General features: G+C 48.1%; 1 protein-coding gene across 1 annotated transcript in view; it reads right to left on the bottom strand.

Annotated features, from left to right (window-relative positions):
• Positions 1-20,495, bottom strand: part of EFCAB8 (EF-hand calcium binding domain 8) — a 55,361-nt gene extending 34,866 nt beyond the window's left edge. The window contains exons 1-10 of the mRNA XM_066624745.1: positions 20,449-20,495; positions 19,088-19,154; positions 10,500-10,686; positions 9,363-9,481; positions 7,580-7,683; positions 7,007-7,175; positions 5,567-5,672; positions 2,227-2,311; positions 1,657-1,769; positions 379-452 (exon numbers count right to left, since the gene is read on the bottom strand). Coding sequence (XP_066480842.1) covers positions 379-452; positions 1,657-1,769; positions 2,227-2,311; positions 5,567-5,672; positions 7,007-7,175; positions 7,580-7,683; positions 9,363-9,481; positions 10,500-10,686; positions 19,088-19,154; positions 20,449-20,495 — 1,071 coding nt within the window. The remainder of the gene's footprint in view (positions 1-378; positions 453-1,656; positions 1,770-2,226; positions 2,312-5,566; positions 5,673-7,006; positions 7,176-7,579; positions 7,684-9,362; positions 9,482-10,499; positions 10,687-19,087; positions 19,155-20,448) is intronic.
• Between the last annotated feature and the right edge of the window lie 5,327 nt (positions 20,496-25,822).

The raw sequence follows: 25,822 nt of genomic DNA, 5'->3' as shown, positions 1-25,822 counted from the left end.
TCAACTAATACCCTCCCCCTTTTCCCTTTTTGCTGCTGTTCCCCATGAGTGCCGGTGAGGCTTGACCTACAGTGCCCACACAGGTAGCAGCAGCTGGGGAAGGAAAGCCACCTGACTGCAAGTTTAGAAAGCAGCTTCCAAGTATCCAGCCCAACTTTGCACAGGAGCAGAGTCTGAAAGGGAGTGGCTGTTCCAAGATTACCTACTGAGCTTCATACTTGAGTGGGGGGACTGACGAGTACTGTTAGGGGATGCCAGAATCAGACCACTACCTGCCAGAGAATGCCACAGGCGTGGTGCCCTAATTCAAAGTATGGACCACCACACAGAGTTCATTGTACTTTTCCACCAAAAAAAAAAACTCATTGCAAAACTCACAGAGACAGAAAAATTCCTGTAGGTTTCAGACTTTCCTTTCATGAGGATTTGCACAGGGACTCTCGCCAAGCCACCTAGAAGTTCAAGGGAATCCACTGCAGATCACCAGGTACCAACTTCTAATGAAATACCTGGCAATGACTGGGGCCTGGTCGTTTGATACTGTTGAACTGCTGCTCCGGTGACCACTCTGATTGCCAGTTCACGCCTCGACCCATTTTGAGGTGCCAGTTTTGATCTTGAGGGCTTTCAAGATCAAAAGCGGCACCTCAAAATGGTGATTTCATCATTTTAAAGCAATTTGCAACCAGCGTGCCATGGCACAATGGTGTGTCATGAAAAGTCTGCAGGAGTCTGAAGCATAGCATTGAAAATCACTGAAAAACTCTTCTGGGTTCTGCAGCTCTGTTTTTAGGAAAACTGACTACAGCAAAAAATTGTCAGTCCCTCTTCCTCCACCGGCAGGGCCTCTTGATCCAGCAAAGAAAGAGGAAGAGATAATTAATTACTACAAACTACAAAGTCTCCCTGAGGAAGCTGGAAGTGACATATGGGGATATGGGAAGGCCATATAAGTCAGTGTGCCCTGAGAAGAAATACATTGAAACTCATTGCTTTAGGGCTCAGGACCAGGTGCCTGAGGAATCGCCTTCACCCATAAATTCTGGCCTTCTCCCTGAGACTGTAAGATGTTCCACCACCAACAGATGTGAGGGAGGGGGCAGCTAGGAGCAGGGCTTTCTCAGCTGTGGCACCACATTTTAGAACTCCCTCCCTTATGAGTTACAAACTGCACCCTCTCTTGAAGCACTCCTGCAGGGACTAAACACATTTTTGTTTAGATTAGCATTTATGTAGGGTTGGTAGGGATGTTTTGTCCTGTGCTTGGTATTCTAATGTATTATATCTGCTTTTATTGCCTCCTTTGATGGCTGTTTTTTATTTATTGCTATTTTTATTCTGTGCTGTTATATTTTGATGTTCATCTACTGCTTATGCTTTTATGGCTTTTGTGCAGCTGCTCCTGGCTTCCTGCTGTTTCGTTGCTACCTTGTTTTTACACTGTTTTATTATGCATGCTTTTATGCCAGCCACCTTGGATGTCTGCAGCAGTGGGGGAAAGTCAGGGTAAAAATGTATTAAAATAAAATAAATAAAAATTTTGCAGCACTTCAGTGGTCCTCCACACCCACCCCCTGAGGTTACTGCTTCCCTCTGCCTAATATTAAGGTTAGCACATTCCCTGATAGTCTGCACCAGAACTGGCCTGTGGCTCACCTATGTAGCTGCGGACGTTAAAAAGCCCTTTCATGACAACGTCCGTTGAGGTGAAGATTAGAACGTTCCCTTTCATGTCTCCAACACAGAACACACCTTTGCGGCCATCTGTCCTAGTTCCAAGAGGAAGTGAAAACAAAAGACAGTGCACCAGACAATTGGGCAGTGTTGAACAAGTCAGAATTTGGCTCAGCCAGGAAGCCCCTCAGGGCAACAACACAAGGCAAGGTCATCCTGTCCTCATCTGCTTGCCCACAGATCCACCCATTGCAACCTAGGTAGGAGGACACCATCAGCATAGACCAGCTACCTGAGTAAGCAAGCCAAGTGCCTTTCTAGTGGGAAAGACAGGGCACTGCCCAGTCCTAAGACCATGATATCTGAATGCCGGACTAGAGATGGAACTTGGATAGCAGGGCTCTTCTCAAGTTCTCAGAATCTTGAGTCCAGTGGGCCCACACAGCAGGTCCCTGAAGAACTCCAGCAGCCACCCATCCATTTCTGCCCAAGAACTTTCTATACTGCGGAGAGAAACAGGCAGTGCTCATCCAGAAGCTTCTACCAACATACCAGTAATCCATGGCCGTGGCACATCCTTCAAGGTCCGCAAGAGCGAAGAGACGGTCACACTTGTTGCCACCAATATCAAAGAACTCTGAATGGAAAGACAAATGGGAGTACAGGCATAAGGGGCTGCAGGGAGGTCACTCCATGAGACACAACATAAATGAATCTGGCTCAGGCAGCAGAACTGCCAAGGACTTCCTCTGTCACCCTGGAGAGCAGCTGCCAGCCAGGACACAGAATTGGTTAGAGGTAGAAAAATCTTGGATGGAGGACGAGAGTTAAAGTGCTTGCAATCGTCCCTTGTGCTCCACAAAGCATGCAAAAGGCAAGTTCCGGTGCTCACCTTAACTTCCACACCCTATTAGCGACAAACATTCAGCATAGTCCTTACCATCATTTGATGGTAGTTCACCATATTATGCTAGCTTTTCAAACCAAGATCCGTTCACCCACCCTTTGCACGCCTTTGGGCTGGGGAGGTATGTGTCCAAGCAAAAATGTGACTGCTAAAGCCTCCCCACTCACTTGCTGTGATACACCTCACAGATTTGTGCCTGGTGCATGTTTCCAAGCAACAGGGCTTCCCCAAAATGCCACTCAGTGTCCAGACAGAAAACCATCAGATGCACCTGTAGCAAGTGTTGGTGAATGTGCCTACAGAATAAGTGTTAATGCTGTGTAATTGCACACACAGCCTGTCATCACTGCACAAAATTTTGGCATGAGTTGAAGCATTTTTGCAGCTCTTTCAAAATGCAAGAGGGCAAAAAAGGCAAACTGGTTTTCAAAATGCCATCTCTTAATCTTTTCATAATGGATATACTCCAAATTTGGGAAGATGGTGGCAGTTGTCACCAAGTTATTCCATACCAAATTGCAAGCAAACATTTCCAGCGTTATGAGCAACAGAGCATGCAGTGCTTTGCATTCAGCTGGGCCAGCAGCCACTATTCCTTTTGTGGACAGACACCTGAGCACAGAACTGTCAAGGCCCCACACCTGTCAAGCACCCATCAGAAGATTTGTCTGTTTTAATAGAAACCTCAAAGGCTAGGATCCTGAGAAACATCACTGGCATCCTTCGGTCTCGGAAGAATCTGGTATCGCGCTCTGAAAAGTGGTTCTGGAACAGCGTCTGGTGTGGCTGAAAAGGCCGATTCGGGAGTGACAATCCCTTCCACACTGGGAGCAAGTGCAGTCTGTCCCTGGTCTGTCTCCCTGGCTATGGGCCTTCCTTCCTTCCTTCTGCCTCTTTGCTTCAGACTGTTGGCCAAGTGTCTCTTCAAACTGGGAAAGGCCATGCTGCACAGCTTGCCTCCAAGCAGGCTGCTCAGAGGCCAGGGTTTCCCACTTGTTGAGGTCCACTCCTAAGGCTTTCAGATCTCTCTTGCAGATGTCCTTGTATCGCAGCTGTGGTCTACCTGTAGGGCACTTTCCTTGCACGAGTTCTCCATAGAGGAGATCCTTTGGGATCTGGCCATCATCCATTCTCACAACATGACCGAGCCAACACAGGTGTCTCTGTTTCAGCAGTGCATACATGCTAGGGATTCCAGCACGTTCCAGGACTGTGTTGTTTGGAACTTTGTCCTGCCAGGTGATGCCGAGGATGCGTCGGAGGCAGCGCATGTGGAATGCGTTCAGTTTCCTCTCCTGTTGTGAGCGAAGAGTCCATGACTCACTGCAGTATAGAAGTGTACTCAGGACGCAAGCTCTGTAGACCTGGAACTTGGTATGTTCCGTCAGCTTCTTGTTGGACCAGCCTCTCTTTGTGAGTCTGGAAAACATGGTAGCTGCTTTACCCTTGCGTTTGTTTAGCTTGGTATCGAGAGAAAGAGTGTCGGAGATCGTTGAGCCAAGGTACACAAAGTCATGGACAACCTCCAATTCGTGCACAGAGATTGTAATGCAGGGAGGTGAGCCCACATCCTGAACCATGACCTGTGACAGCCAAAGTCCTAAGCATGTCTACTCAGAAGTAAGTCCCTGTGTGTTCAATGAGGCTTACTCCCAAGAAAGTGTGTGTGCAATTGCAGCCAGTGTGGATTTTTATCCTAAAACGAAAAGACTATTAAGGAACTATGTACTTCAAATTTGGGGGCTCCTTTCAGGTGCAAAGAAAAAAATAAAGGCATGTTAGTCTGGGTCAAAAAAAATTGCCAGCATATGAACATCAGTTTGTTATGTAGTCTATGTGCACATTGCTATATCTAGGTCATTTTTTAAATAAATTACACCAAATTTAAAGAGGTGGTGGGGCATGTCACCTAATTTGTGCCAAATTTCAGAGAGATACAGCAGCTGCTTTGGCTTTTAGAACAGAGGCTTGGGGCTAAAACAACAGACCATTGTTCTTGCTCCGCATCTTAACTCTGTGAATGTCCCAGACCTGCATTATAGACTGCTGTCCTGCAGCTTCCTATGTTCATACAAGATGATGACTTTCAAAGGGGATTAGACAAACCCACAGAGGAGAAATCCATCAACAGCTCTAAGTCTTTATACAGCCCCATGGACCTTACAGGATCAGAGGTAAAGGTACTAGTATAAGTAGTACTTTACTACTACTACTACTACTACTACTACAGGTAGTAAAGGTACTAGTAAAGGTAGAGGTACTCAGTGTGTGGTTGGTCTGTGGAACTCCTTACTACAGGATGTGGTGACGGCATCTGACCTGGACACCTTTAAAAGGGAATTGGACAAGTTTCTGGAGGAAAAATCCATTACGGGTTACAAGCCATGATGTGTATGCGCAACCTCCTGATTTTAGAAATGGGCTATGTCAGAAGGCCAGATGCAAGGGAGGGCACCAGGATGCAGGTCTGTTATTGTCTTGTGTACTCCCTGGGGCATTTGGTGGGCCACTGTGAGATACAGGAAGCTGGACTAAATGGGCCTGTGGCCTGATCCAGCGGGGCTCTTCTTATGTTCTCAGTGGAACAAGCCTTGCTTATGCTTTGCAAAGGTACCTGGTTGCCCCTGTAGACGCAGGCAAGGTCCTGTAACTAGATGCTTCCATTCAGGGATCAGCCTGCACATCGCAATGAGAGTCCCATGAATGTAACACCCAATGCATTTAGTGGGCCACTGTGAGATACAGGAAGTAGGACTAGATGGGCCTATGGCCTGATCCAGCGGGGCTGTTCTTATGTTCGTAATGCAATTTTCTTCCCATAAAAGCAGCCATGAAGGGGATATGAGACCATTTGAATCAGGACCATGGCTTGGGGAGGGGGGTCTCACTCTTGCTTTCCATGCTGCAGCTCTGATTCCACTGGAAAAGGAGTTCCCTTTCACCCTTGCAAGGGGGGACAAATCACTGGGAGGCTTCTGTAATTACCAATGTCTTGGTCGGTAGATGCAATTGCCAATAAATTGATATTTGGCAGGCATAACATGTCGATCACCCAAAGTTTCAAACTCTGCCGTCGCTTTGTCTGGTCCAGCTATAGAGAATTGAGAGAGAGAGAGAGAACCCAAAGACACCATAAACTGGTTTGTGGTTTATTCAAAATGTTTATAGCCTGCCTCTTAATCACACTGCTTTACTATCTTGCTATAAATGCAAAATCACAATAAAACAACATAATGAGAGCATGTTTTTCCCCCTTCCCCAATCAGAGAATTATTTCAGGGCTCAGGTGAGAGAGAAGGGGAGTGAGAAAGAGAGAGCTAGCTAGCTTCCAAATATATCCAGTGGGCCCTCCTTATCCGTGGGGATTCAGTTCAGGAACCCTGTGCAGATAACAAACTCTGGTCAAGTTCCAGTAAGAAAACGAGATTAATATGTGGAAACTGCATAGATTTGTGCAAATTGCATAATAGTGTCATTTTGCTGTTAAAAAATGAAAATGAAATTAAGAGCTCCCCCCTCCTTTGAGAAGCTAACATTGGGGCAAATAAGAGGCTGTTCATTACTAATCCAACAGGTGGCATTTTAAAAAAAAGCAATAAAATGGTTGGGACCTACAAACAGTAAACTTGATTCACATTGGAAAGGATCTTTTCTGAATAGGACTCACTTGTGAGTAAACACTGCAGAAGTATCTTGGCCAAGGGGAAGGGCATTGCTGGACAATATTGCACTAAATTGTCTTGTGAAGTGCTGAGAAGCTCTAGAGCAGAAGCAACAAAGTCAGATTATAATTTGGATATTGTTTTTGGGCAGGACCCAGTTGGACGACTTGGTGACTTTGTCAAGACTTCAACCTCTAACCCCTAAAAAGTGGGTGAGATTTTGAGATACCCCTCACAATGGAGCATCTATCTGGTAGGTAGGCTAATCTCCATGCCGTGCCCTATCATTCTTGGCATAGGAGGCTCTATAGGCCCCAACATGTTTGGTTCATCCTCTGCTTCCAACTCAAGCTGGATGATGGCAAAAGAAAGAGGTAGGATCCTGACAGTCAGGATGGTGTAGTGGTTTGCGAGCAGAACTTAGACCTGGAAGATCCAGGTTCAAATCCTGCTCAGCCATGAAGTTTCCTGGGTGACCTTGGGCCAGTCGCCATCTCTCAACCTCACCTACCCCACAGGGTTGTTGTGAGGACAAAAAGAGGAACCATGTACACCACCTTGAGTTCCTTGGAGGAAAGGTGGTATAAAAATAAAATAAATAAAAACAAAAGAGGTACTCCGGCACTTGAGGTGGCAGGCATTAACAGTAGCAGTGGAAAAAGATGACTGGTGATGAGTGATCTAAAAGCCCCACTGCAGGAAGGATCTACAAGAGAAGAAACCACCCCTGCCCCCCCAAGCCTCGAGCTGCCAAGTCACCTACGTAAACAGTTCGAAGCATTTTGAATGAGTCGCTCCAGTAGTGCAGGATCCCATCCCTGCTCACGGTGAGGAATCGCCCAGATGGGCCCCCCCTCCTGGGTCTGTCCCTCTCAAACACTCTGCTCTGGTTTGGGAAAAACTGGATCTTGACTATTTCCTCCGCATGGGCCCTGAAGCCAAATAAACAGAAGGAATGAGCCCATTTTGGTAGCCACAAAACAAGCCTCTCCCTCCCTCCATTATTCCCCACGATCTTCTTCAGTGCTTTTAAGAACTTGTATCAAGAGGTATACTTGATATATCAAGAGTATCTCTCCCCCCCCCCCCGCATGTTCCTTCTCTTTTGTTGGTAACCCAGCAAATGTATGAAACACAGAAGGCCAAATAATTGTGGTGGGGAGAGGAGACCCCACCCTTTCTGGTGGCTCTTTGCTCCCGACGACCAGGAATGGAACGACTCTCTCAAAACTGGCCCCAAGAAAGCCTGTGAGGCTGTTCTTATGTTCTTACCCATCTGCTCTTGGCAACCCCCTCCTACTAACAGGAAGCACAATGGCCAAACAAAGGCTCTTACACTGGGACAGGTTTCATTGTTATCTGGAACTCTGGAATCATCTCATTTTTCAGCATGTCGTCCTTCCCTCGGTATTCACGAAGCATGTAATTCAGATACTCTTCCTGCAAGTGGGGCAGGGAGGATTATTATTTTATTGTAGCATCACTGCACATTGTGCTTTGTAAAGAAGAGTACAGATTCCAGCCCTAAGGAGCTCACAACCAATAATTCAACACATGGGGGAAGCAGAGGGAAACTGAGGCAGAGGAGGCAATTACATGTGAAAAGGTTAGATCAGGGAAGGGAGCAGATCAAAAAAAAGAAAATGGTTTGTTACACTCTCCGCCAGTCTTGCAGACCCAGGCAGGACAAGGATCATGGCATTTTAGGACATTGTTTTCCCAACTCTCATGGCAAGAGAGTTGCACGCTGTGGCCAGGTTGGTGTGTGCGATTCCATCAGGAACACAACTACAGCACAGCACATGCCCATCGTGTGGGTCATTCCTGAGCATCTTGAGAACATGAGTTTTCCGTTAAAACCGGAAAAACAACATTTTAGCCTCATCACGGCTCTAGAAATGCTTGGAAGTGAGGGGAAAAGGCCAGAAGAGTGACTGGCAGCCCAACACTGTCATGCAATACTGTCACTACTGGCCATTTCTGAGCCACCACCACAAAGGGGCAGCAGCATCGGCATGCAGGTAAGCAGGGGGCAGGTTGTGGGCAGGGAGGGAGAGTAGTGGATCCAGCAGCAGTCACACACGCCAGTTCTTAGACCCTCTTTTCAAAACCTCCCTGTCCCTTTTCCCTTCTTGGGCCACCAAAATAGGTAGTGTATGTCCAAGGAGACCCATAGATGGCCTGAGGGCTTACTTGGAGGCTGCAAGTAAAAATGTGTTACATCCTGCTTCCCTTCAAGTCACCCCCTCTCCACCACAGCATGCAATATACATCTTTGTGGCAAGGCAGGGGAGAGGCCTGGGCTCTGACTGAGATGCCTGTCAAGACCAGGGAGGCCAGGCTGCAGTTCCCTGTGTAACTCCTTGACCCCCCCTTCACAACTGGCAAAGCCAAAATCAATTACTCAAGTGGGGGGGTTTAGGATGGCATAGACACTGCCCCCCCAACAGTAGCACGATGATTACATCACTCGGGTAGGGGCAGGAATCAATTGCGGGGGGCAAGGCAAATGCACCAACTGGAGCAAGGCTGGTGGAGTGAGATGCAGTTCTGACCGAGAGCCCTGAGTTGATGGGCAGAAGCTGAGCTTTGGAACCCTCAACCCCCATCCACCCCTCGAAATGCTCATGTTTGCACCCTTTAAGTGCAATGCCATGTGTCATACACTCTCACCATTTACCATCAGGAATGTTAAATACATTCAAACAGCATCTATTAAAAAAAAGAAAGGATACAGTAGAAACGCAAACCATATTGAAAGGCAGGCCCAGGACTACAAAGAAATTTGGATTTTGCAGCTGAATAATGATCGCAAGGAAGGCAGCCTAAGGACGGGGTTCCAAAGTCCCCAAGATTCCAGGGAAGAGGACTTGCTCCAGGACAGACCCCTGCCGACAGTCCTATACTTCAGGTGGAGAAGGAACCCAGAACAGCAGAGATAGCCCTGGTCTTCTCAGGAAGAAAATCGTTTCTAGGATAAGCTCAAAAGAAAGATTTGGGGGAGGGGCTCCTCTTCATTCTTGCAGAAGGAAACAACCACCCGCATAACCCGACTGTGAGCACAGGGGGTGTGATGTGGGGTAAGGGACAGGTTCTAAACAGAAACCAGTGAGTCCTACCCAGTCGACAGAGCCGTCGCAGTTGGTGTCAACCTTCATGAAGATGACATCGACATCCTCGTCCGAAATGCCCCCCATGATCTTCTTCATGGCCTTTCGGAACTCCTCCATGTCCAGTCCTAGAAGTCAAAGGGGCGCAACAGAACCAGCCACTTTCTAGCACAGCTGAGGATGGGCAGTGCCACCTATCTAGAACTGGGGTAAGTGGCCTCAGGGAGCCTCTGGCTGGGCTGGGAAAGGGACTCCTGTCCAAGAGCTGCTGCAAGCCAGAATAAGTACTGGGCTGGCTGGGTGAAGCCCCTCACCTGACTTTGTATCCAGCAGCTTCTGACGTTGCCTTTCATCTCATTTAACTAAGGGGGGCACTTGTCGGTGTGTGTTTTTAGCCTGTGGTGAATTTATGTTATTGGTTGGCCTCCCCTGACTCATGCTCCTTCTCCAACAAGTCAATGGGTCAGTTCTACAAGGAAAGAAGAGTTCAGTGGCTTCTCTGAGAGCCAGCAGAATGGTGAGCAGACTGAGCTACAAAGCAGGCTCCACCTGGCTCAAATCTCTCCTCTGCCCTGAACTCACTAGGCAGGTTTAGGCAAACCAGATCAGCTACAATATGAGGGGACTAAGATTTATTTGACCTGTAAGAACTGCACAAAATAACACAGCCCAACACAAACAAATTTTTCGTTCTGGTGCTTCAGAAGTTAGGCCCATTCTTGGATATATTTGCGTCATCCGTCAAAATCCCACTGAATCTATGAAATGTCTATCTCAAAAACTAGAGCTGACAGGGCAAAACCAATGCCATTTTTTAAATCACTGCCCCAAATATGTCCAAGAATAGGTCTAACTTTTAAGGCACCAAAATGTGTGTCGGGCTGTGTAATACATGGAGACATCCCTATGTCCTCTGAGAATTCGGTGCCACCCTTGCCAAGCTGCCCACCTCTGCCACAAGCAAATTTCCTAGGCTGTGCCAAGCAGAACGGACCCGACCCCTCCAGCTAAAATAAGCCCCAGGATCGTATCCTTTACCATCTTTGAAACTGATGAGTCAGTCATAATCAGTGAAGGATACCAATCAATCAATCGAAGTTCACAGCATGCTCCAGAGGAGCTCTAATGAAATGACTCAGTCCTCACCTCCTCCACCATCAACGTCTGCCTCACGGAACATGCGTTCTAGTTTCCGCAGGTGGTCGTAGTTGATCTGATCCTCCACCTGCTTGGAGCGGGCCTCGTCATACGAGTCTGCCATCCTCATCAGTTGCTTGTGTGAGGAGCACAGGCGACCCGCCTTGCTCAGAAGCCCAGGAAGCTTGATGGTGGGCTGCAGGCAGGTAGGCAAAGGGGGGGAGACAAGCAAAAGTCCAGGGCAGCTGAGGCAACACATCCTTCTGTTTTTAATGTTCTGCAGTCCCGTTCCCCTTTTTGCAAGATCAGTGGACAAGTAACCAGGCAGACAAGGCTTATCTTTAAAGCAGTCCACAAAGGTTACAAAAACAGTCCAGCCTAAGAAAACAGAACTAGGAGGGAAAGAACCTAGGAAGGGCCAATTCCCAATTCCCTTGAGAAGAGGGCTGCTATCCAGTGTACGGTTTTTAAAAGGACCCCTAAATAAAACAACAACAACAACAAAAAAGCTATGCAGTCAGACAGCCAGCAGCAGGGTGGGGGCTATCCAGTGTTCTGCATCGAGTGCCACATGTATGATTATATGCCTCTGGGGCATAAGTCATGGGTGTGTCCTCGGTGCAAGGAGCTCCAGGGTCTCAGGGAATGCGTCCGCTCCCTTGAAGCCTTGGTGGCCGACCTGGAGAAGTGCAGGCAGGCAGAGGAGGACCGTGGGGAGACTTCCGGGGATGATCAGGCTTCGTCCCAACCTCAGGCATGCAGCTCCTCGGCTGCCCGGGTGGGAAGTCTCGGGACTGGAGGACGTCATCCTGGAGAGGAGGGAAACAATCCCCTAGGGGGGACCCCTTCTCCAGGGGATGGGCCCGTATCCGAGCGCACTCGGGATACTCCTCGGTGGGAGGGGGGTCAGGGGCTTCTTGTAGTGGGGGATTCGATTATTAGAAACATAGAGAGGGGGGTTTGTGATGGATGTGAGGACCGCATGGTGACTTGCCTGCCTGGTGCAAAGGTTGCGGACATCACTTCTCGTCTAGACAGGCTAGTAGACTGTGCTGGGGGAGAGGTAGCGGCTGTGGTGCATGTCGGCACCAACGACGTGGGCAAGTGTAGCTGGGAGGTCCTGGAGGCCAAATTTAGGCTTTTAGGCAGGAAGCTGAAAGCCAGGACCTCAAAGGTAGCGTTCTCTGAAGTGCTACCTGTTCCACGCGCAGGGCCAGCTAGGCAGGCGGAGATCTGGGGTCTCAATGCGTGGATGAGACGGTGGTGTAGGGAGGAGGGGTTTAGATTCGTTAGGCAATGGGGAACTTTTTGGGACAAGTGGGGCCTGTACAAGAGGGACGGGCTCCATTTGAACCAGAATGGAACCAGACTGCTGGCGCATAACATTAAAAAGGTGGCAGAGCAGCTTTTAAACTGATCCCTGGGGGAAGGCCGACAGGAGCCGAGGGGCATCCGGTTCAGGACTTCTCATCCCTATGGGATGAGGATGGGGAGGTTAGAGAACAACAAGACAAAGGCAGAGTAGGAGAAGAAATTGGGAAAGGTAGGGTGATGGGATGTGATAGATGGTTTGGCACAATGAGAGGATGCGGGGACAAAGGAGCGAATAAGCAGCGCATCCTGGGGCATTCCGTGTATAAATGCTTTTATGCGAATGCCCGAAGTCTACGAGCAAAGGTGGGAGAACTGGAATGTCTGGTGACAAGGGAAAATATTTACATAGTGGGCATAACGGAAACCTGGTGGAATGCGGAGAATCAGTGGGATACCGCAATCCCGGGCTATAAACTCTACAGGAGGGACAGGCAGGGGCGTGTTGGAGGTGGGGTGGCCGTTTATGTTAAGGAAGGGATAGAATCCAGCAAAGTAGAGATTGAAGGTGGGTCCGACTCCACCGTAGAATCTCTGTGGGTTAAATTACCAGGCTTGTGCAGCAATGTAATACTGGGGGCGTGCTATCGTCCTCCAGACCAGAAATCTGATGGGGACCTTGAAATGAGGAAACAGATCAGGGAGGTGACAAGGAGGGACAGGGTTGTAATCATGGGGGACTTCAATTATCCTCATATTGACTGGGTCAATTTGTGTTCTGGTCACGATAAGGAAACCAGATTTCTTGACGTGCTAAATGACTGTGGCTTAGATCAGCTAGTCACGGAGCCCACCAGAGGACAGGTGACTCTGGATTTAATATTGTGCGGTACACAGGACCTGGTTAGAGATGTAAACGTTACTGAGCCATTGGGGAACAGTGATCATGCTGCGATCCGTTTTGACGTGCACGTTGGGGGAAGAATACCAGGCAAATCTCTAACAAAAACCCTTGACTTCCGACAGGCGAACTTCCCTCAAATGAGGAGGCTGGTTAGAAGGAGGTTGAAAGGGAGGGTAAAAAGAGTCCAATCTCTCCAGAGTGCATGGAGGCTGCTTAAAACAACAGTAATAGAGGCCCAGCAGAGGTGTATACCGCAAAGAAAGAAGAGTTCCACTAAATCCAGGAGGGTGCCCGCATGGCTAACCAGCCAAGTTAGAGAGGCTGTGAAGGGCAAGGAAGCTTCCTTCCGTAAATGGAAGTCTTGCCCTAATGAGGAGAATAAAAAGGAACATAAACTGTGGCAAAAGAAATGTATGAAGGTGATACTGGAGGCCAAGCGAGACTATGAGGAACGCATGGCCAGCAACATTAAGGGGAATAATAAAAGCTTCTTCAAATATGTTAGAAGCAAGAAACCCGCCAGAGAAGCAGTTGGCCCTCTGGATGGTGAGGGAGGGAAAGGGGAGATAAAAGGAGACTTGGAGATGGCAGAGAAATTAAATGAGTTCTTTGCATCTGTCTTCACGGCAGAAGACCTCGGGCAGATACCGCTGCCCGAACGGCCCCTCCTGACCGAGGAGTTAAGTCAGATAGAGGTTAAAAGAGAAGATGTTTCAGACCTCATTGATAAATTAAAGATCAATAAGTCACCAGGCCCTGATGGCATCCACCCAAGGGTTATTAAGGAATTGAAGAATGAAGTTGCTGATCTCTTGACTAAGGTATGCAACTTGTCCCTCAAAACAGCCATGGTGCCAGAAGATTGGAGGATAGCAAATGTCACGCCTATTTTTAAAAAGGGAAAGAGGGGGGACCCGCGAAACTATAGACTGGTCAGCCTAACATCCATACCGGGTAAGATGGTGGAATGCCTCATCAAAGATAGGATCTCAAAACACATAGACGAACAGGCCTTGCTGAGGGAGAGTCAGCATGGCTTCTGTAAGGGTAAGTCTTGCCTCACGAACCTTATAGAATTCTTTGAAAAGGTCAACAGGCATGTGGATGCGGGAGAACCCGTGGACATTATATATCTGGACTTTCAGAAGGCATTTGACACGGTCCCTCACCAAAGGCTCCTGCAGTTGTCTAAGGGAGAATACCATATCAGTGGTGGACCTGTTGGCTCGGAATCCACACTGCGATTCTGGATAGACGCTCTCTGCAAGTACCTGGAGCCTCTTTAGTACAACTCGGGCAAACAGCTTTCCTACAACGCTAAGGAGAGAGATGCCGCGGTAGTTGTTGCAGTCACCCCTGTCACCTTTGTTCTTGTACAGCGTGATGATGTTTGCATCCCTCATGTCTTGAGGTACTCCACCTTCTCTCCAGCAGAGACAGAGGATTTCATGCAGCTCAGTGACGATGATCTCTTTGCAGCATTTTAGGACTTCAGCAGGGATGCTGTCTTTTCCAGGTGCCTTGCCAAAGGCAAGGGAGTCCAGGGCCACGTGAAGTTCTTCTAGGGTTGGTTCACTGTCAAGCTCTTCCAGCACAGGCAGGCACTCAATGTTGTTCAGTGCTTCTTCGGTGACTACATTTTCTCTGGAATATAGCTCAGAGTAGTGCTGCACCCAGCGTTCCATCTGCTGCGCCCGATCCTGGATGACCTCGCCTGTGGCAGACTTCAGAGGGGCAATTTTCTTCTGTGTTGGACCTAGGGCCTGCTTGATACCATCATACATCCCCTTGATGTTGCCCGTGTCAGCTGCTATCTGTATCTGGGAACAGAGCTGGAGCCAGTAGTCGTTAGCACATCTCCTGGCAGTCTGTTGGACTTTGCTGCGAGCAGTTCGGAGGACCTGCAGGTTGCGCTCACTGGGACAGGCCTTGTATGCTGCTTGAGCTCTCCTCTTTTCCTCAATGACTGGTGTCAACTCCTCAGAGTGGGCTTCAAACCAGTCTGCCGCCTTGTTGGTCTTCTTGCCGAATATGGACAAGGCGGTGTTGTAAACGGTATTCTTGAAATGTTCCCATCTGTTGGATGCGTTTGCGTCGGCCGGGCCTGGAAGAGATTCCTCAAGCGCTTGTGCAAATTCCTCCACTTTTCTCTGATCCCGGGTCTTGCTGGTATCAATGCGAGGTCTTCCTTCCTTTTTCGTGTGATACAGTCGCTTTGTTTGCAGTTTCACTCTGCTGCACACCAGGGAGTGGTCAGTGTCGCAGGCAGCACCATGATAACTGCGTGTGATCTTGATGCTGGGAAGGCTGGAGCGTCTGGTGAGGATCAGGTCGAGCCAACAGGTCCACCACTGATATTGTATTCTCCCTTAGACAACTGCAGGAGAAATGCAGGGAACAACGACAGCCACTCTTTATAGCCTTCATAGATCTCACAAAGGCTTTCGACCTGGTCAGCAGAGACGGCCTCTTCAAGATTCTCCCCAAGATTGGATGTCCATCCAGGCTCCTCAGCATCATCAGATCTTTCCACAAGGACATGAAGGGCACTGTTGTCTTCGATGGCTCCACATCAGACCGCTTTGACATCCGAAGCGGAGTGAAGCAGGGCTGTGTTCTTGCACCAACCTTGTTTGGGATTTTCTTCGCTGTCCTGCTGAAGCAGGCCTTTGGAACTGCAACAGAAGGCATCTATCTCCGGACCAGATCAGACGGAAAGCTCTTCAACCTCTCCAGACTGAGAGCAAAATCCAAAGTCCAGCTGAAATGTCTGCGTGACTTCCTCTTTGCCGACGATGCAGCTGTCACTACCCACTCTGCCAAAGATCTCCAGCAGCTCATGGATCGTTTTAGCAAGGCCTGCCAAGATTTTGGACTGACAATCAGCCTGAAGAAAACACAGGTCATGGTTCAGGATGTGGACTCACCTCCCTGCATTACAATCTCTGAGCATGAACTGGAGGTTGTCCATGACTTTGTGTACCTTGGCTCAACGATCTCCGACACTCATTCTCTCGATACCGAGCTAAACAAGCGCATCAGTAAAGCAGCTACCACGCTTTCCAGACTCACAAAGAGAGTCTGGTCCAACAAGAAGCTGACGGAACATACCAAGATCCAGGTCTACAGAGCTTGCGTCCTGAGTACACTTCTGTACTGCAGCGAGTCATGGACTCTTCGCTCACAACAGGAGAGGAAACTGAGCGCTTTCCACATGCGCTGCCTCCGACGCATCCTCGGCATCACCTGGCAGGACAAAGTTCCAAACAACACAGTCCTGGAACGTGCTGGAATCCCTAGCATGTATTCACTGCTGAAACAGAGACGCCTGCGTTGGCTTGGTCATGTCGTGAGAATGGATGATGGCCGGATCCCAAAGGATCTCCTCTATGGAGAACTCGTGCAAGGAAAGCGCCCTACAGGTAGACCACAGCTGCGATACAAGGACATCTGCAAGAGGGATCTGAAGGCCTTAGGGATGGACCTCAACAAGTGGGAAACCCTGGCCTCTGAGCGGCCCGCTTGGAGGCAGGCTGTGCAGCATGGCCTTTCCCAGTTTGAAGAGACACTTTGCCAACAGTCTGAGGCTAAGAGGCAAAGAAAGGAAGGCCCATAGCCAGGGAGACAGACCAGGGACAGACTGCACTTGCTCCCGGTGTGGAAGGGATTGTCACTCCCGGATTGGCCTTTTCAGCCACACTAGACGCTGTGCCAGAACCACCTTTCAGAGTGCGATACCATAGTCTTTCGAGACTGAAGGTTGCCAATACTACTATACTCACCAAAGGCTACTGAAAAAACTCCACAATCAGGGAATTAGAGGACAGGTCCTCTCGTGGATTGAGGCCAGGAAGCAGAGAGTGGGTGTCAATGGGCAATTTTCACAATGGAGAGAGGTGAAAAGCGGTGTGCGCCAAGGATCTGTCCTGGGACCAGTGCTTTTCAACCTCTTCATAAATGACCTGGAGACAGGGTTGAGCAGTGAAGTGGCTAAGTTTGCAGATGACACCAAACTTTTCCGAGTGGTAAAGACCAGAAGTGATTGTGAAGAGCTCCAGAAGGATCTCTCCAGACTGGCAGAATGGGCAGCAAAATGGCAGATGCGCTTCAATGTCAGTAAGTGTAAAGTCATGCACATTGGGGCAAAAAATCAAAACTTTAGATATAGGCTGATGGGTTCTGAGCTGTCTGTGACAGATCAGGAGAGAGATCTTGGGGTGGTGGTGGACAGGTCGATGAAAGTGTCGACCCAATGTGCGGCGGCAGTGAAGAAGGCCAATTCTATGCTTGGGATCATTAGGAAGGGTATTGAGAACAAAACGGCTAGTATTATAATGCCGTTGTACAAATCTATGGTAAGGCCACACCTGGAGTATTGTGTCCAGTTCTGGTCGCCGCATCTCAAAAAAGACATAGTGGAAATGGAAAAGGTGCAAAAGAGAGCGACTAAGCTGATTACGGGGCTGGGGCACCTTCCTTATGAGGAAAGGCTACGGCATTTGGGCCTCTTCAGCCTAGAAAAGAGACGCTTGAGGGGGGACATGATTGAGACATACAAAATTATGCAGGGAATGGACAGAGTGGATAGGGAGATGCTCTTTACACTCTCACATAATACCAGAACCAGGGGACATCCACTAAAATTGAGTGTTTGGCGGGTTAGGACAGACAAAAGAAAATATTTCTTTACTCAGCGTGTGGTTGGTCTGTGGAACTCCTTGCCACAGGATGTGGTGATGGTGTCTAGCCTAGACGCCTTTAAAAGGGGATTGGACAAGTTTCTGGAGGAAAAATCCATTATGGGGTACAAGCCATGATGTGTATGCGCAACCTCCTGATTTTAGAAATGGGTTATGTCAGAATGCCAGATGCAAGGGAGGGCACCAGGATGAGGTCTCTTGTTATCTGGTGTGCTCCCTGGGGCATTTGGTGGGCCGCTGTGAGATACAGGAAGCTGGACTAGATGGGCCTATGGCCTGATCCAGTGGGGCTGTTCTTATGTCCTTATGTTCAGTATCAGTCCCCCCCTAAACAACAACATGACCTTGAAGCCCCTCTCCCCAATGCTCCCTCTTCAGTCACCTGCAAAACTCAGAGCAATGGCAGATGTGGTATTATGTAGAGAACAGTAGGGACAAGCTGGAAGCAACCTCATCGCCTTCAGTTCCAATGTCCCTATTCTTCTCATGGGTCAAGCTCTGCAAAAAACTGGTCAGCAACTTTTCTGCCGCAGAAAGGGGCTGTGATGGGGCCTGTGACGTTAGCAAGAAACCTCAATCCTTCTTTGACATTATTTAATAATTTTAAAAAAATTTAAAACTTTTTTCTTAACAAAGTCAGGAAGTTAAGAGACTACAGGTGAGTCTCATTATTCGCAAGGGTTCAGTTCCCAGAACTCACATGAATGGCAAAAATCGCATTAAAGCAAATCCATTTAGAAAACAATGTCTCTTTGCTAGATGATTTAAAAACAGCCTTGCTGAACTTTGTGGTGTAAGACAGAGCCATTAGGCTGACAATGCATCAATCAGTCTCTCTCCAGGCGCTTAGAAAGGCTTCACTTGGAGCCAGGGACTTCACTTGGAGCCCTTCACCACAGCTCTGGGGAGGAATGCAAAGTGATTATCTTTCTTTCATGTGCTCAGGGGGAAGGGAGGAGTCAATTGCCTGGGAATGAAGCTGTTCTAAGTGCCTGGAGAGAGAATTATTGATGGGTTGTCAGCAGGCTGCCCTCTCTCACATTAATGAGGCTATTGTTAAACTACTTTTTTCCTTTAATTTCAAGGGCCCTTCTCAATGCCTTGAAATAAAACCATTGGTGAAAAATCCAAGGATAATTAGGTTATACCTGTTTCTCTGCAGTTCCCATTCAAACAAATGAAGTGAATCCCTGGCCCGGGTAGTAGTCATAACCATCCAAGTCCAACAATGTTCATTCAAGCATCTTCTAGCCATCCATGCCCATTTAAGAAACATTTAGCGAGAGGAAGTATCACCTGCTGGTTGCTCTGCACTGCCAGGGCAATGTTCCCCAGCCACCCTGTTTCATGGGCTCTGCCTGTTTACCAAAAATACATACTTTGCAACCTCACTGCCCTTATGGGACAATTTGCCTCATTAGTCACTAGAAACAGAATAGCAACAAAAATAACCAGGGTATTAAGCACAGCCCTTCACAGAAAGGAAGGGCAAGTGGTCAGTCCCTGGGTATGTGGGGAACCCCACGTACACGGCCTCCTTGAGTTCCATGGTGGAAGACAGATGTGATACACTTTAGCAAAAATGGACATTAAAACAAGGAACATGATCGAAAGAGGAAGATAGTCATTTCCACCCCATCACATTTCCCCTTCTCTCACATCTTTGTTGATCAGTTGCTTACTTTGAGTTGGCTATCTGGGGGTGACGGTGACTTGATAGTAAGGTCTGTATCGGACTCTTTGCCTCCCCTGAAATAAGGAAAAAGAGGCCAAAATGAAAAGCAGGCCTGAGTGCTATTTGAATGGCAGATTTTCAGTCTGTGGACTTACTTCAGGTTGAGATGAGATGATGCAGCCCAGTGGGCTACAGAGAAAAGAGTTTGGGTTTCAGTTTAAATATTGCCTCAGTATCAGTTAAAAGTACAGGGGAGCCTGTTAAAAGTTGGCACCCAGATCATATCAAGAGCCACAAAGATGGAACTGGAGCAGGCAAGGGGGGGTAGAGAGTAGAGCTGGGGCCTGGCTGAGGGGGAGATGGAGTCCCTGTGCTTTAGAAGCCTGCTCTGGCTCAGAGATTGTGCAGAGAGCAAAGGGAGGGAGTCAAGGAGAAATCTGAGGAGAGCACATCAGTCGGGAAGGCAGATGCAGCATCATAGCTGAACACAGCTGGCACTGAATGGAGCAAGAGCTGCTGGCATCTTCTGCATTTAGCGTGAGGCTGTGATGAATCGCCTGTTCCCCCTCCCCCATTTTTTGGCTATTATCCTGTTTTTGGACACTTTTAACCTCCAAGAAGCTCCTGTGAATTTCAGCTCCTAAAGACTGCTGAGGCCTCATCTTGCAGGCAGTCCTTGTTCCTTGTCTGTGTGAAATTCCATGACTAGAGAGAGCACATGATGGGTTTTGTGTATTCAGCTTCTCTTCCTGCCTGGGCTTGGCCCCTTCCATTGGCTGCACTTAGCAACTGGACAGCCAAACATGTCCATCTAGGTCTAGGTCAAAAGTGTAGGGTGGAGTGACCACTCTCCCATCAGGTAACAGACATCATCAAAGTTAGCTGAGTTTCCAGCTGAACAGAAGTGGGGGCTGTTCTCTGCCACCCACCTGAGTGATCACTTTCTTGACTGCACAGCTGCATACACAAGTTAATGGGTGTGCTGGGGGAGGTGGAGACAGGTGTTCCCCCTGCAGCCACAGTTTGATATTCATGGGGGGCCAGGAACCTATCCCTGCAGATACTGGGGCACAACCGTATCGTAATGTGTGTGTGCTGCTTAAGTCACTGGTTCTGCTTGAGAAGAAAGGAGCAGAGCGGAAAGGCAAGAAACTTTTTCTTTTTACTTGTTGGGTCCTTGGGCATGTTTTACTTGTTGGGTTTGATGAGGCTCTGCCTCCCCTGACTGCATGTCACTGTTATAAAGGACCAGCCAAAAGTAACAACATATTAAAACAGTGAACCCTGGGGCTCAAAAGTTGGTTGATGCTTTGTAACTCTACGGATCTTTCAAAGTCTGACGGTTGCACTACTCTTTCCCACACTCACCAAGTCACAGAGGGGTGGATACTCAGCCTCCGAGGAGAGCTCCCCATGGAGCTGGAGGATTGTCCAGAAGTAGACATGTTGCTTTCAAGTTGCTCCATTTTCAGCCCAAGAGAAGGATTCAGCTGTCCGCTTGCAAGGATCCAGCCTGAGGAGCACCAGCAAGCTCAACTATGATGTCAAGTTCTGGAATGGTGACCTCATCCCCCCAGAGCTTCTGGAAAATGCCTCCAAATATTCTTGATCAGGTAGTTTCTGTTAAATGCTCCTTTAGCACCTGGGCCCCAAAGGCTGATGGGGGGGGGACCAGTTCTCTCTCTTTCTCTCTAACACACACACACACACACACACACACACACACACACACACACACACACACACACACACACACACACACACACACACACACACACACACACACACACACACACACACACACGTAAATGTAGGGCAATTAAGGGGCAACAGCATTAAAGTCCCAAGCTGTACTGACAATAAAGAGGCTCAACCAGCGAACAGGATGCTTCAGTGCTTTGAATTAGTATTGAAGGTTGGAAAGTATCATTTCCTAAGAGTGCGTAATTGAGAGTAGAACTTGGAGACAGTCAGTTGGAACTGAGGAGTCTTCCCTGGTAGTCTGGGGTAGGGCTATAGTTCCCCACTTCTTCTGTCCCTCTGGCTACCAGGCTGGGTTTCCCTTTGCTACAGTGTTGCCTCTGTTGAGGCAGAGAGTGGCCTTTATCCTTCCAGTCAATGACAGAGACCAGAGGGGGCTTCCCTTTAGCCCGGCCCTATAGTCCCCATGAAGCTCTGATTCTGTTCAGGTGTGCAAGTGCCCCTCATAAAGCTCCCTGGAAGAAGAAGTTAACAGGCAGAAACTAAAAGGGGGGTGAAAATAAAAAGGGGGCAGCTTGAAAGATGCATTTAGGTTGGTCCTGGCTCTGCAGAAGAATGGACACAGGCCACTCATCTCTCTTGCTAGCTCAGTTCCTAAGGATGGGGCATTTCATCCAGACCACCTCTTTGCACATCCTGATAAACCTTCTTTAGGTTCAGCAACACATGTTCAAAGGCATTTCAGACAAACCACCAATGAACAGGGAAACTACTAAGAAAGTGAGAGGAAGTGCCAACACAGCCAGTTTTTGTGCTGAGCCGGATTCTTAAAGTATCCTCTGAGGAGAAAGCAAAGAGACAGTAAATTTGACTTTCAAATTATGCAAAGGCTGATCCTGGCAAGAAATGGTGTCCTCTTGCTTTAGTACTGGAGGGCTGAACTCAATGCAGGGACTAACCATGCAAAACTGAGGGGACTAGAAAAAATAAAACTGAAGGGGAAGTCAAATGGGTCAAATCTCTTCAGAACAGACCGAGATGATTGAAAGTGACACTAGTGGAAGCTCAGCTTGAAAGCACACCACAGAGTAAGAAAGGTGGTACCCCTGGGGTATCCCCTGGGGGCTGGGGATAAGAATAGGCCCTCAGTTTGGCTGTACTTGTCATAAGAGGCGACTAAACAGCCACCAGGTAGGTGGGACTCTGATCCCAAACCTCCACTGCCTTGTGGCTACATCCAGCTATGGAAAAGGCTTCAGGAGTCAACCTCGAGGGCAAATCCGGAGCCGGAGTCCCTGAGGCAGCTCATGGCTGAACACAGTCATGCTCTGGTAACTCCTGCAACACCACTGGAACCAACCATACTGGCTTCTGCCTTTCCTTTTTTTTTTTTTGCGCAAAACTTTATTTATTACAGATACAGGTAAGGAACATTGGATAGACTTAGGGCTAGGACTACATAGGTCACACACAAGAATACTGGCCATCGATTACAACATACATTAATCCAAACGCAATTATTCATCAATACAAAATTTATCATAATCGTTAATCTACTGATTAAACTACTGAGATTAATGAAGGCTATAAAGAGAAGGAAACTCTGACCTCAAACCACTGCCTTGTGGCTATATCCAGTTGTGGAAAAGGCTTCAGGAGTCAACCTCAAGGCCAAATCCGGAGCCGGAGCCCCTGAGGCAGTTCGTGGCTGAACACAGTCACATTCTGGCAACTCCTGCGACGCCGCTGGAACCAACCGTATTGGCCTCTGCCTTTCCATTGGACCGACGTGGAGAGGGGGGATTTGCTGCTTGGGTAACAGCCTATCCTCCATACCTACTTTACCCAGGCTTCGCGCACTGGAGAGGACACTCTGTTCCAGAGCCACCATTCAGAGCGTGACACCATGGTCTTCCGAGACTGAAGGATGCCAACAACATGTGGTACCAAGTCCAGGATGCCAGCGTGGCTCAGGAGTGGAGTTGTTATGTGGCTCATTGAGTTCCTGGGCCACAGTTGACTCCACGAGCCTGGGCAGGCAGCACTGCCATTCCCCATCTGGAACGTGGCAAATTGGCCCGGAGGCTTTGCCTCCCAAGCCAAACTGTGCACAAGCCAGATAACTTTGGCTGGCAGGTCAGATTCAGTCTATGGGCCATAAGTTGCTGACCCACCTTGGCATTTTCCCCCATCCTTCTGTCTCCCTCAAGTCTTGCCTCTCCTAGAAAGGCAAGACTTGCAGAAGGCACAGCACATGACAGGCATGTTGCATCTTCTCGAATTTCTCTTCACTCAACCCCTGCCAACAGCATTCTCCCCTCTCATTGGCATTTACTGAGCAGCACCAGCTCCCTAGTAAGGTACAATTATTGGCAGCCAAGTAGCTTTTACATGCTATTTCCCCCCAACTCCCTGCTTATTTTAACCAAGCCCCTCAATAAAAGTATTGTTCTACACCAGTTTGGCTCCACACCCCTTCTCCCCCTCCCCACCTAGTACTGTAGAAAATGCGACCAAGTCCCTTTCCTTCCGGGCCGTCGTCCTCCTCTTGCAGCAGAGTACTACCAAACTGCTGAAGCCATTGTGGGCTGGTCAAATTTCTTGGGCTCCATCTCTCCTCAGGTGCCCCTGCCTCCTCCCACCCCAGAAGAAAGGCACCTTGCCCTGCTCCCTTCAAGACTACTGTGCAAGTTAAAGGGCTTGCTTCAGTCTCAGATCTTCTTCCCAAACGGATTCACCTGACCAAACTCTCAAGTCCTCCAGAGGCCTCGGCATGCCAGTCAAGAGAGCTTGTTCAGTAGGGGAGACACTCCTCCACTGCAAACCTCCTCAAAAGTGGGTCAAGTGCTTCCACAGGCCGCTTTTAGGGTCACCCCTTGCCTGTAGCCCTTGTTTCAGGTTACAGAGAACCATTCACAGCCACAATCTTTCGCCACAGCCTGAACTACTTGTATCATCTTTTCTCTCTCCTAAACTCCTTAACCTTTTCCCAGGTTCCTCAAGGAGGCACAACTAATCTGCCTATGCCCTTTCTCCCCCATGCCCCCCCCCCATTCCTTCTATGGTGTTCTTCTCCACTCCCGCAAAGAGCTTTACTAAGGGCTCAACTGTGTGTGCAGGGTGACCAGACATCCTCTTTTTTTCCAGGACATATCCTCTTTTTCAGTCTTGTGTAGTGGAAAAGAACTTAAATGTCCTTCTTTCCCATGTGAGTGGGCCCCTGCAGGTAGCACATAGCCTTCTTGTAATTAACAAACTATATGTAATAGTTTTAAGTTTAATAAGTAACATAATTTAAACACTAACGGGCAGGAGGTCTGGTCTAGAGAGTAGAGCCTCCGTTTGCCTGAAGATAACATCCGAAGGTCGCCAGTTCGAAGCCACCGGCACCATGAATGATGAGACCTTGAAGCAGATGACAAGCTGAGCCGAGTTATTCCATCTGCTCTTTGGTGTGAGTGAAGAAGCGTCTTGGCTGCCCTCCATGTGAGAGATGAAGGAGCTGCTTATCAGCTTGCGTGGGAGAAAATCGGAGGCCAGAATGTGATACCAGATCAAAAAGATCAATCTGAAAAGTTGTGGTTGAAAGGTAGAAACTTTCTTCGATTGTAAAAATCCCTACGGGGATTTAGAACAGCCTGCCCATGTAAACCACCTTGAATAAAGTCTGAGGAGAAATCTGACGACCAAGAAAGGCGATATAAATACATGTATTATTATCATTAACCACATGAAATCAATATACGAGTGTTTTCAGCTTTTATTTTGTCATGTCCTACATTTTTCTTGGATGCCCTGTATTTTTGGGTGCCTTGTCCTCTTTTGCACTATCTGGTCAACCTGTGTGTGACAGTGGCAGATTTCCCTTGTACAGAGTAAGGGTGAACAAGCTAATTCAAAAGGTTCCACTTTACTTACCCTTGTTTTCACACTTTTTGGTAAAAGTTAATGCTCCTTCTTCCTCATTTCTGTCTTCCTGCCATTGCCAAATTACACAGATGTGCCATTGGTCAATACTCTGGGTCTTTGTACATGAATATTTCCCCCTGTGCGCACATAATATGCACACTTTAAAAAGCACTACTAGTAATGGGGGGGGGGTATATATCAGAAAACAGTTTCCACTACCAGTTCTGAAGAATGGTCCTAGTCTCCTTCAGAGTTGTAAGGATAGTGTCAAAAAAGGTGCTTTGAACACCAGAAGCCTTGTGCTAACCTTTTTACAGCCAGAGAAATGACGCAGCTGCAGAAACACTAAGTTTTAGCAGAAGTCCTTGTACTTTTATTCTATAATCTTTAGTCAGTTACAGTAAAAATGGTCATTGCAAGTCAGGTTGACAAGACTGAACAGAGTTGGGAAAAAATATCCTGCAAACCCACTTGCAAGACAGCAGTGTGTTGCTGGTTACAGAAAAAACACACTCCTCGTGTTCTGAGTTTTTATTGTTTGCCTTCAGGGAATCTGGAAAAAAGCCACTAAGACAGCTAAGAAAGGCTGTTTGTAAACTTTTTTAAAAATAATTTTTGAATTGAAAGGATGCTTTCAGCAGGAGAATACTTCACAGCAGGTACTGTACCAGAGCAGCAGATTCACCATCATCCTTTGGGGAGGGTAAGCTGTGATTATGTTTGGTCAGAAAACACAAGGAAGACTTTTTGCTGACTTCTTAAAGGGTATGCCAATACCCACCTGAACTCTGGGGCCTTCTACAAATGAAGCTGCTACTTGTCAGATCCATTTCAATTCTCTGTCCAGCACAGACTGGACACAGAAGACAACAGATTTCTGCTAACATCACTTCTACAATTACATCCCTGCCGTCACTCTTCCTGGTAGCTCCCCAGGTGGCTTGATCGAGATGGCCCTTTCCACCCACATTATTAGGGAAGCCAGCCCAGGGAACTCAACCATACAGAATTGTGTCCTCCCCAAGATATAAGCCTGGTGGAGCCCTGGTCTCAGAGCACCACACCTTGCCACCACTAGATTTGCCTTCACATGTACAGGAAGAAGCAGCATCCAAGCCGAGACGTGAATGTT

The sequence above is a fragment of the Tiliqua scincoides genome, chromosome 4, assembly GCF_035046505.1.
Source record: "Tiliqua scincoides isolate rTilSci1 chromosome 4, rTilSci1.hap2, whole genome shotgun sequence".
Lineage (NCBI taxonomy): Eukaryota > Metazoa > Chordata > Lepidosauria > Squamata > Scincidae > Tiliqua > Tiliqua scincoides.
Note: the sequence above shows the minus strand (reverse complement) of the source record. Positions and strands in the feature narration are given on the sequence as shown.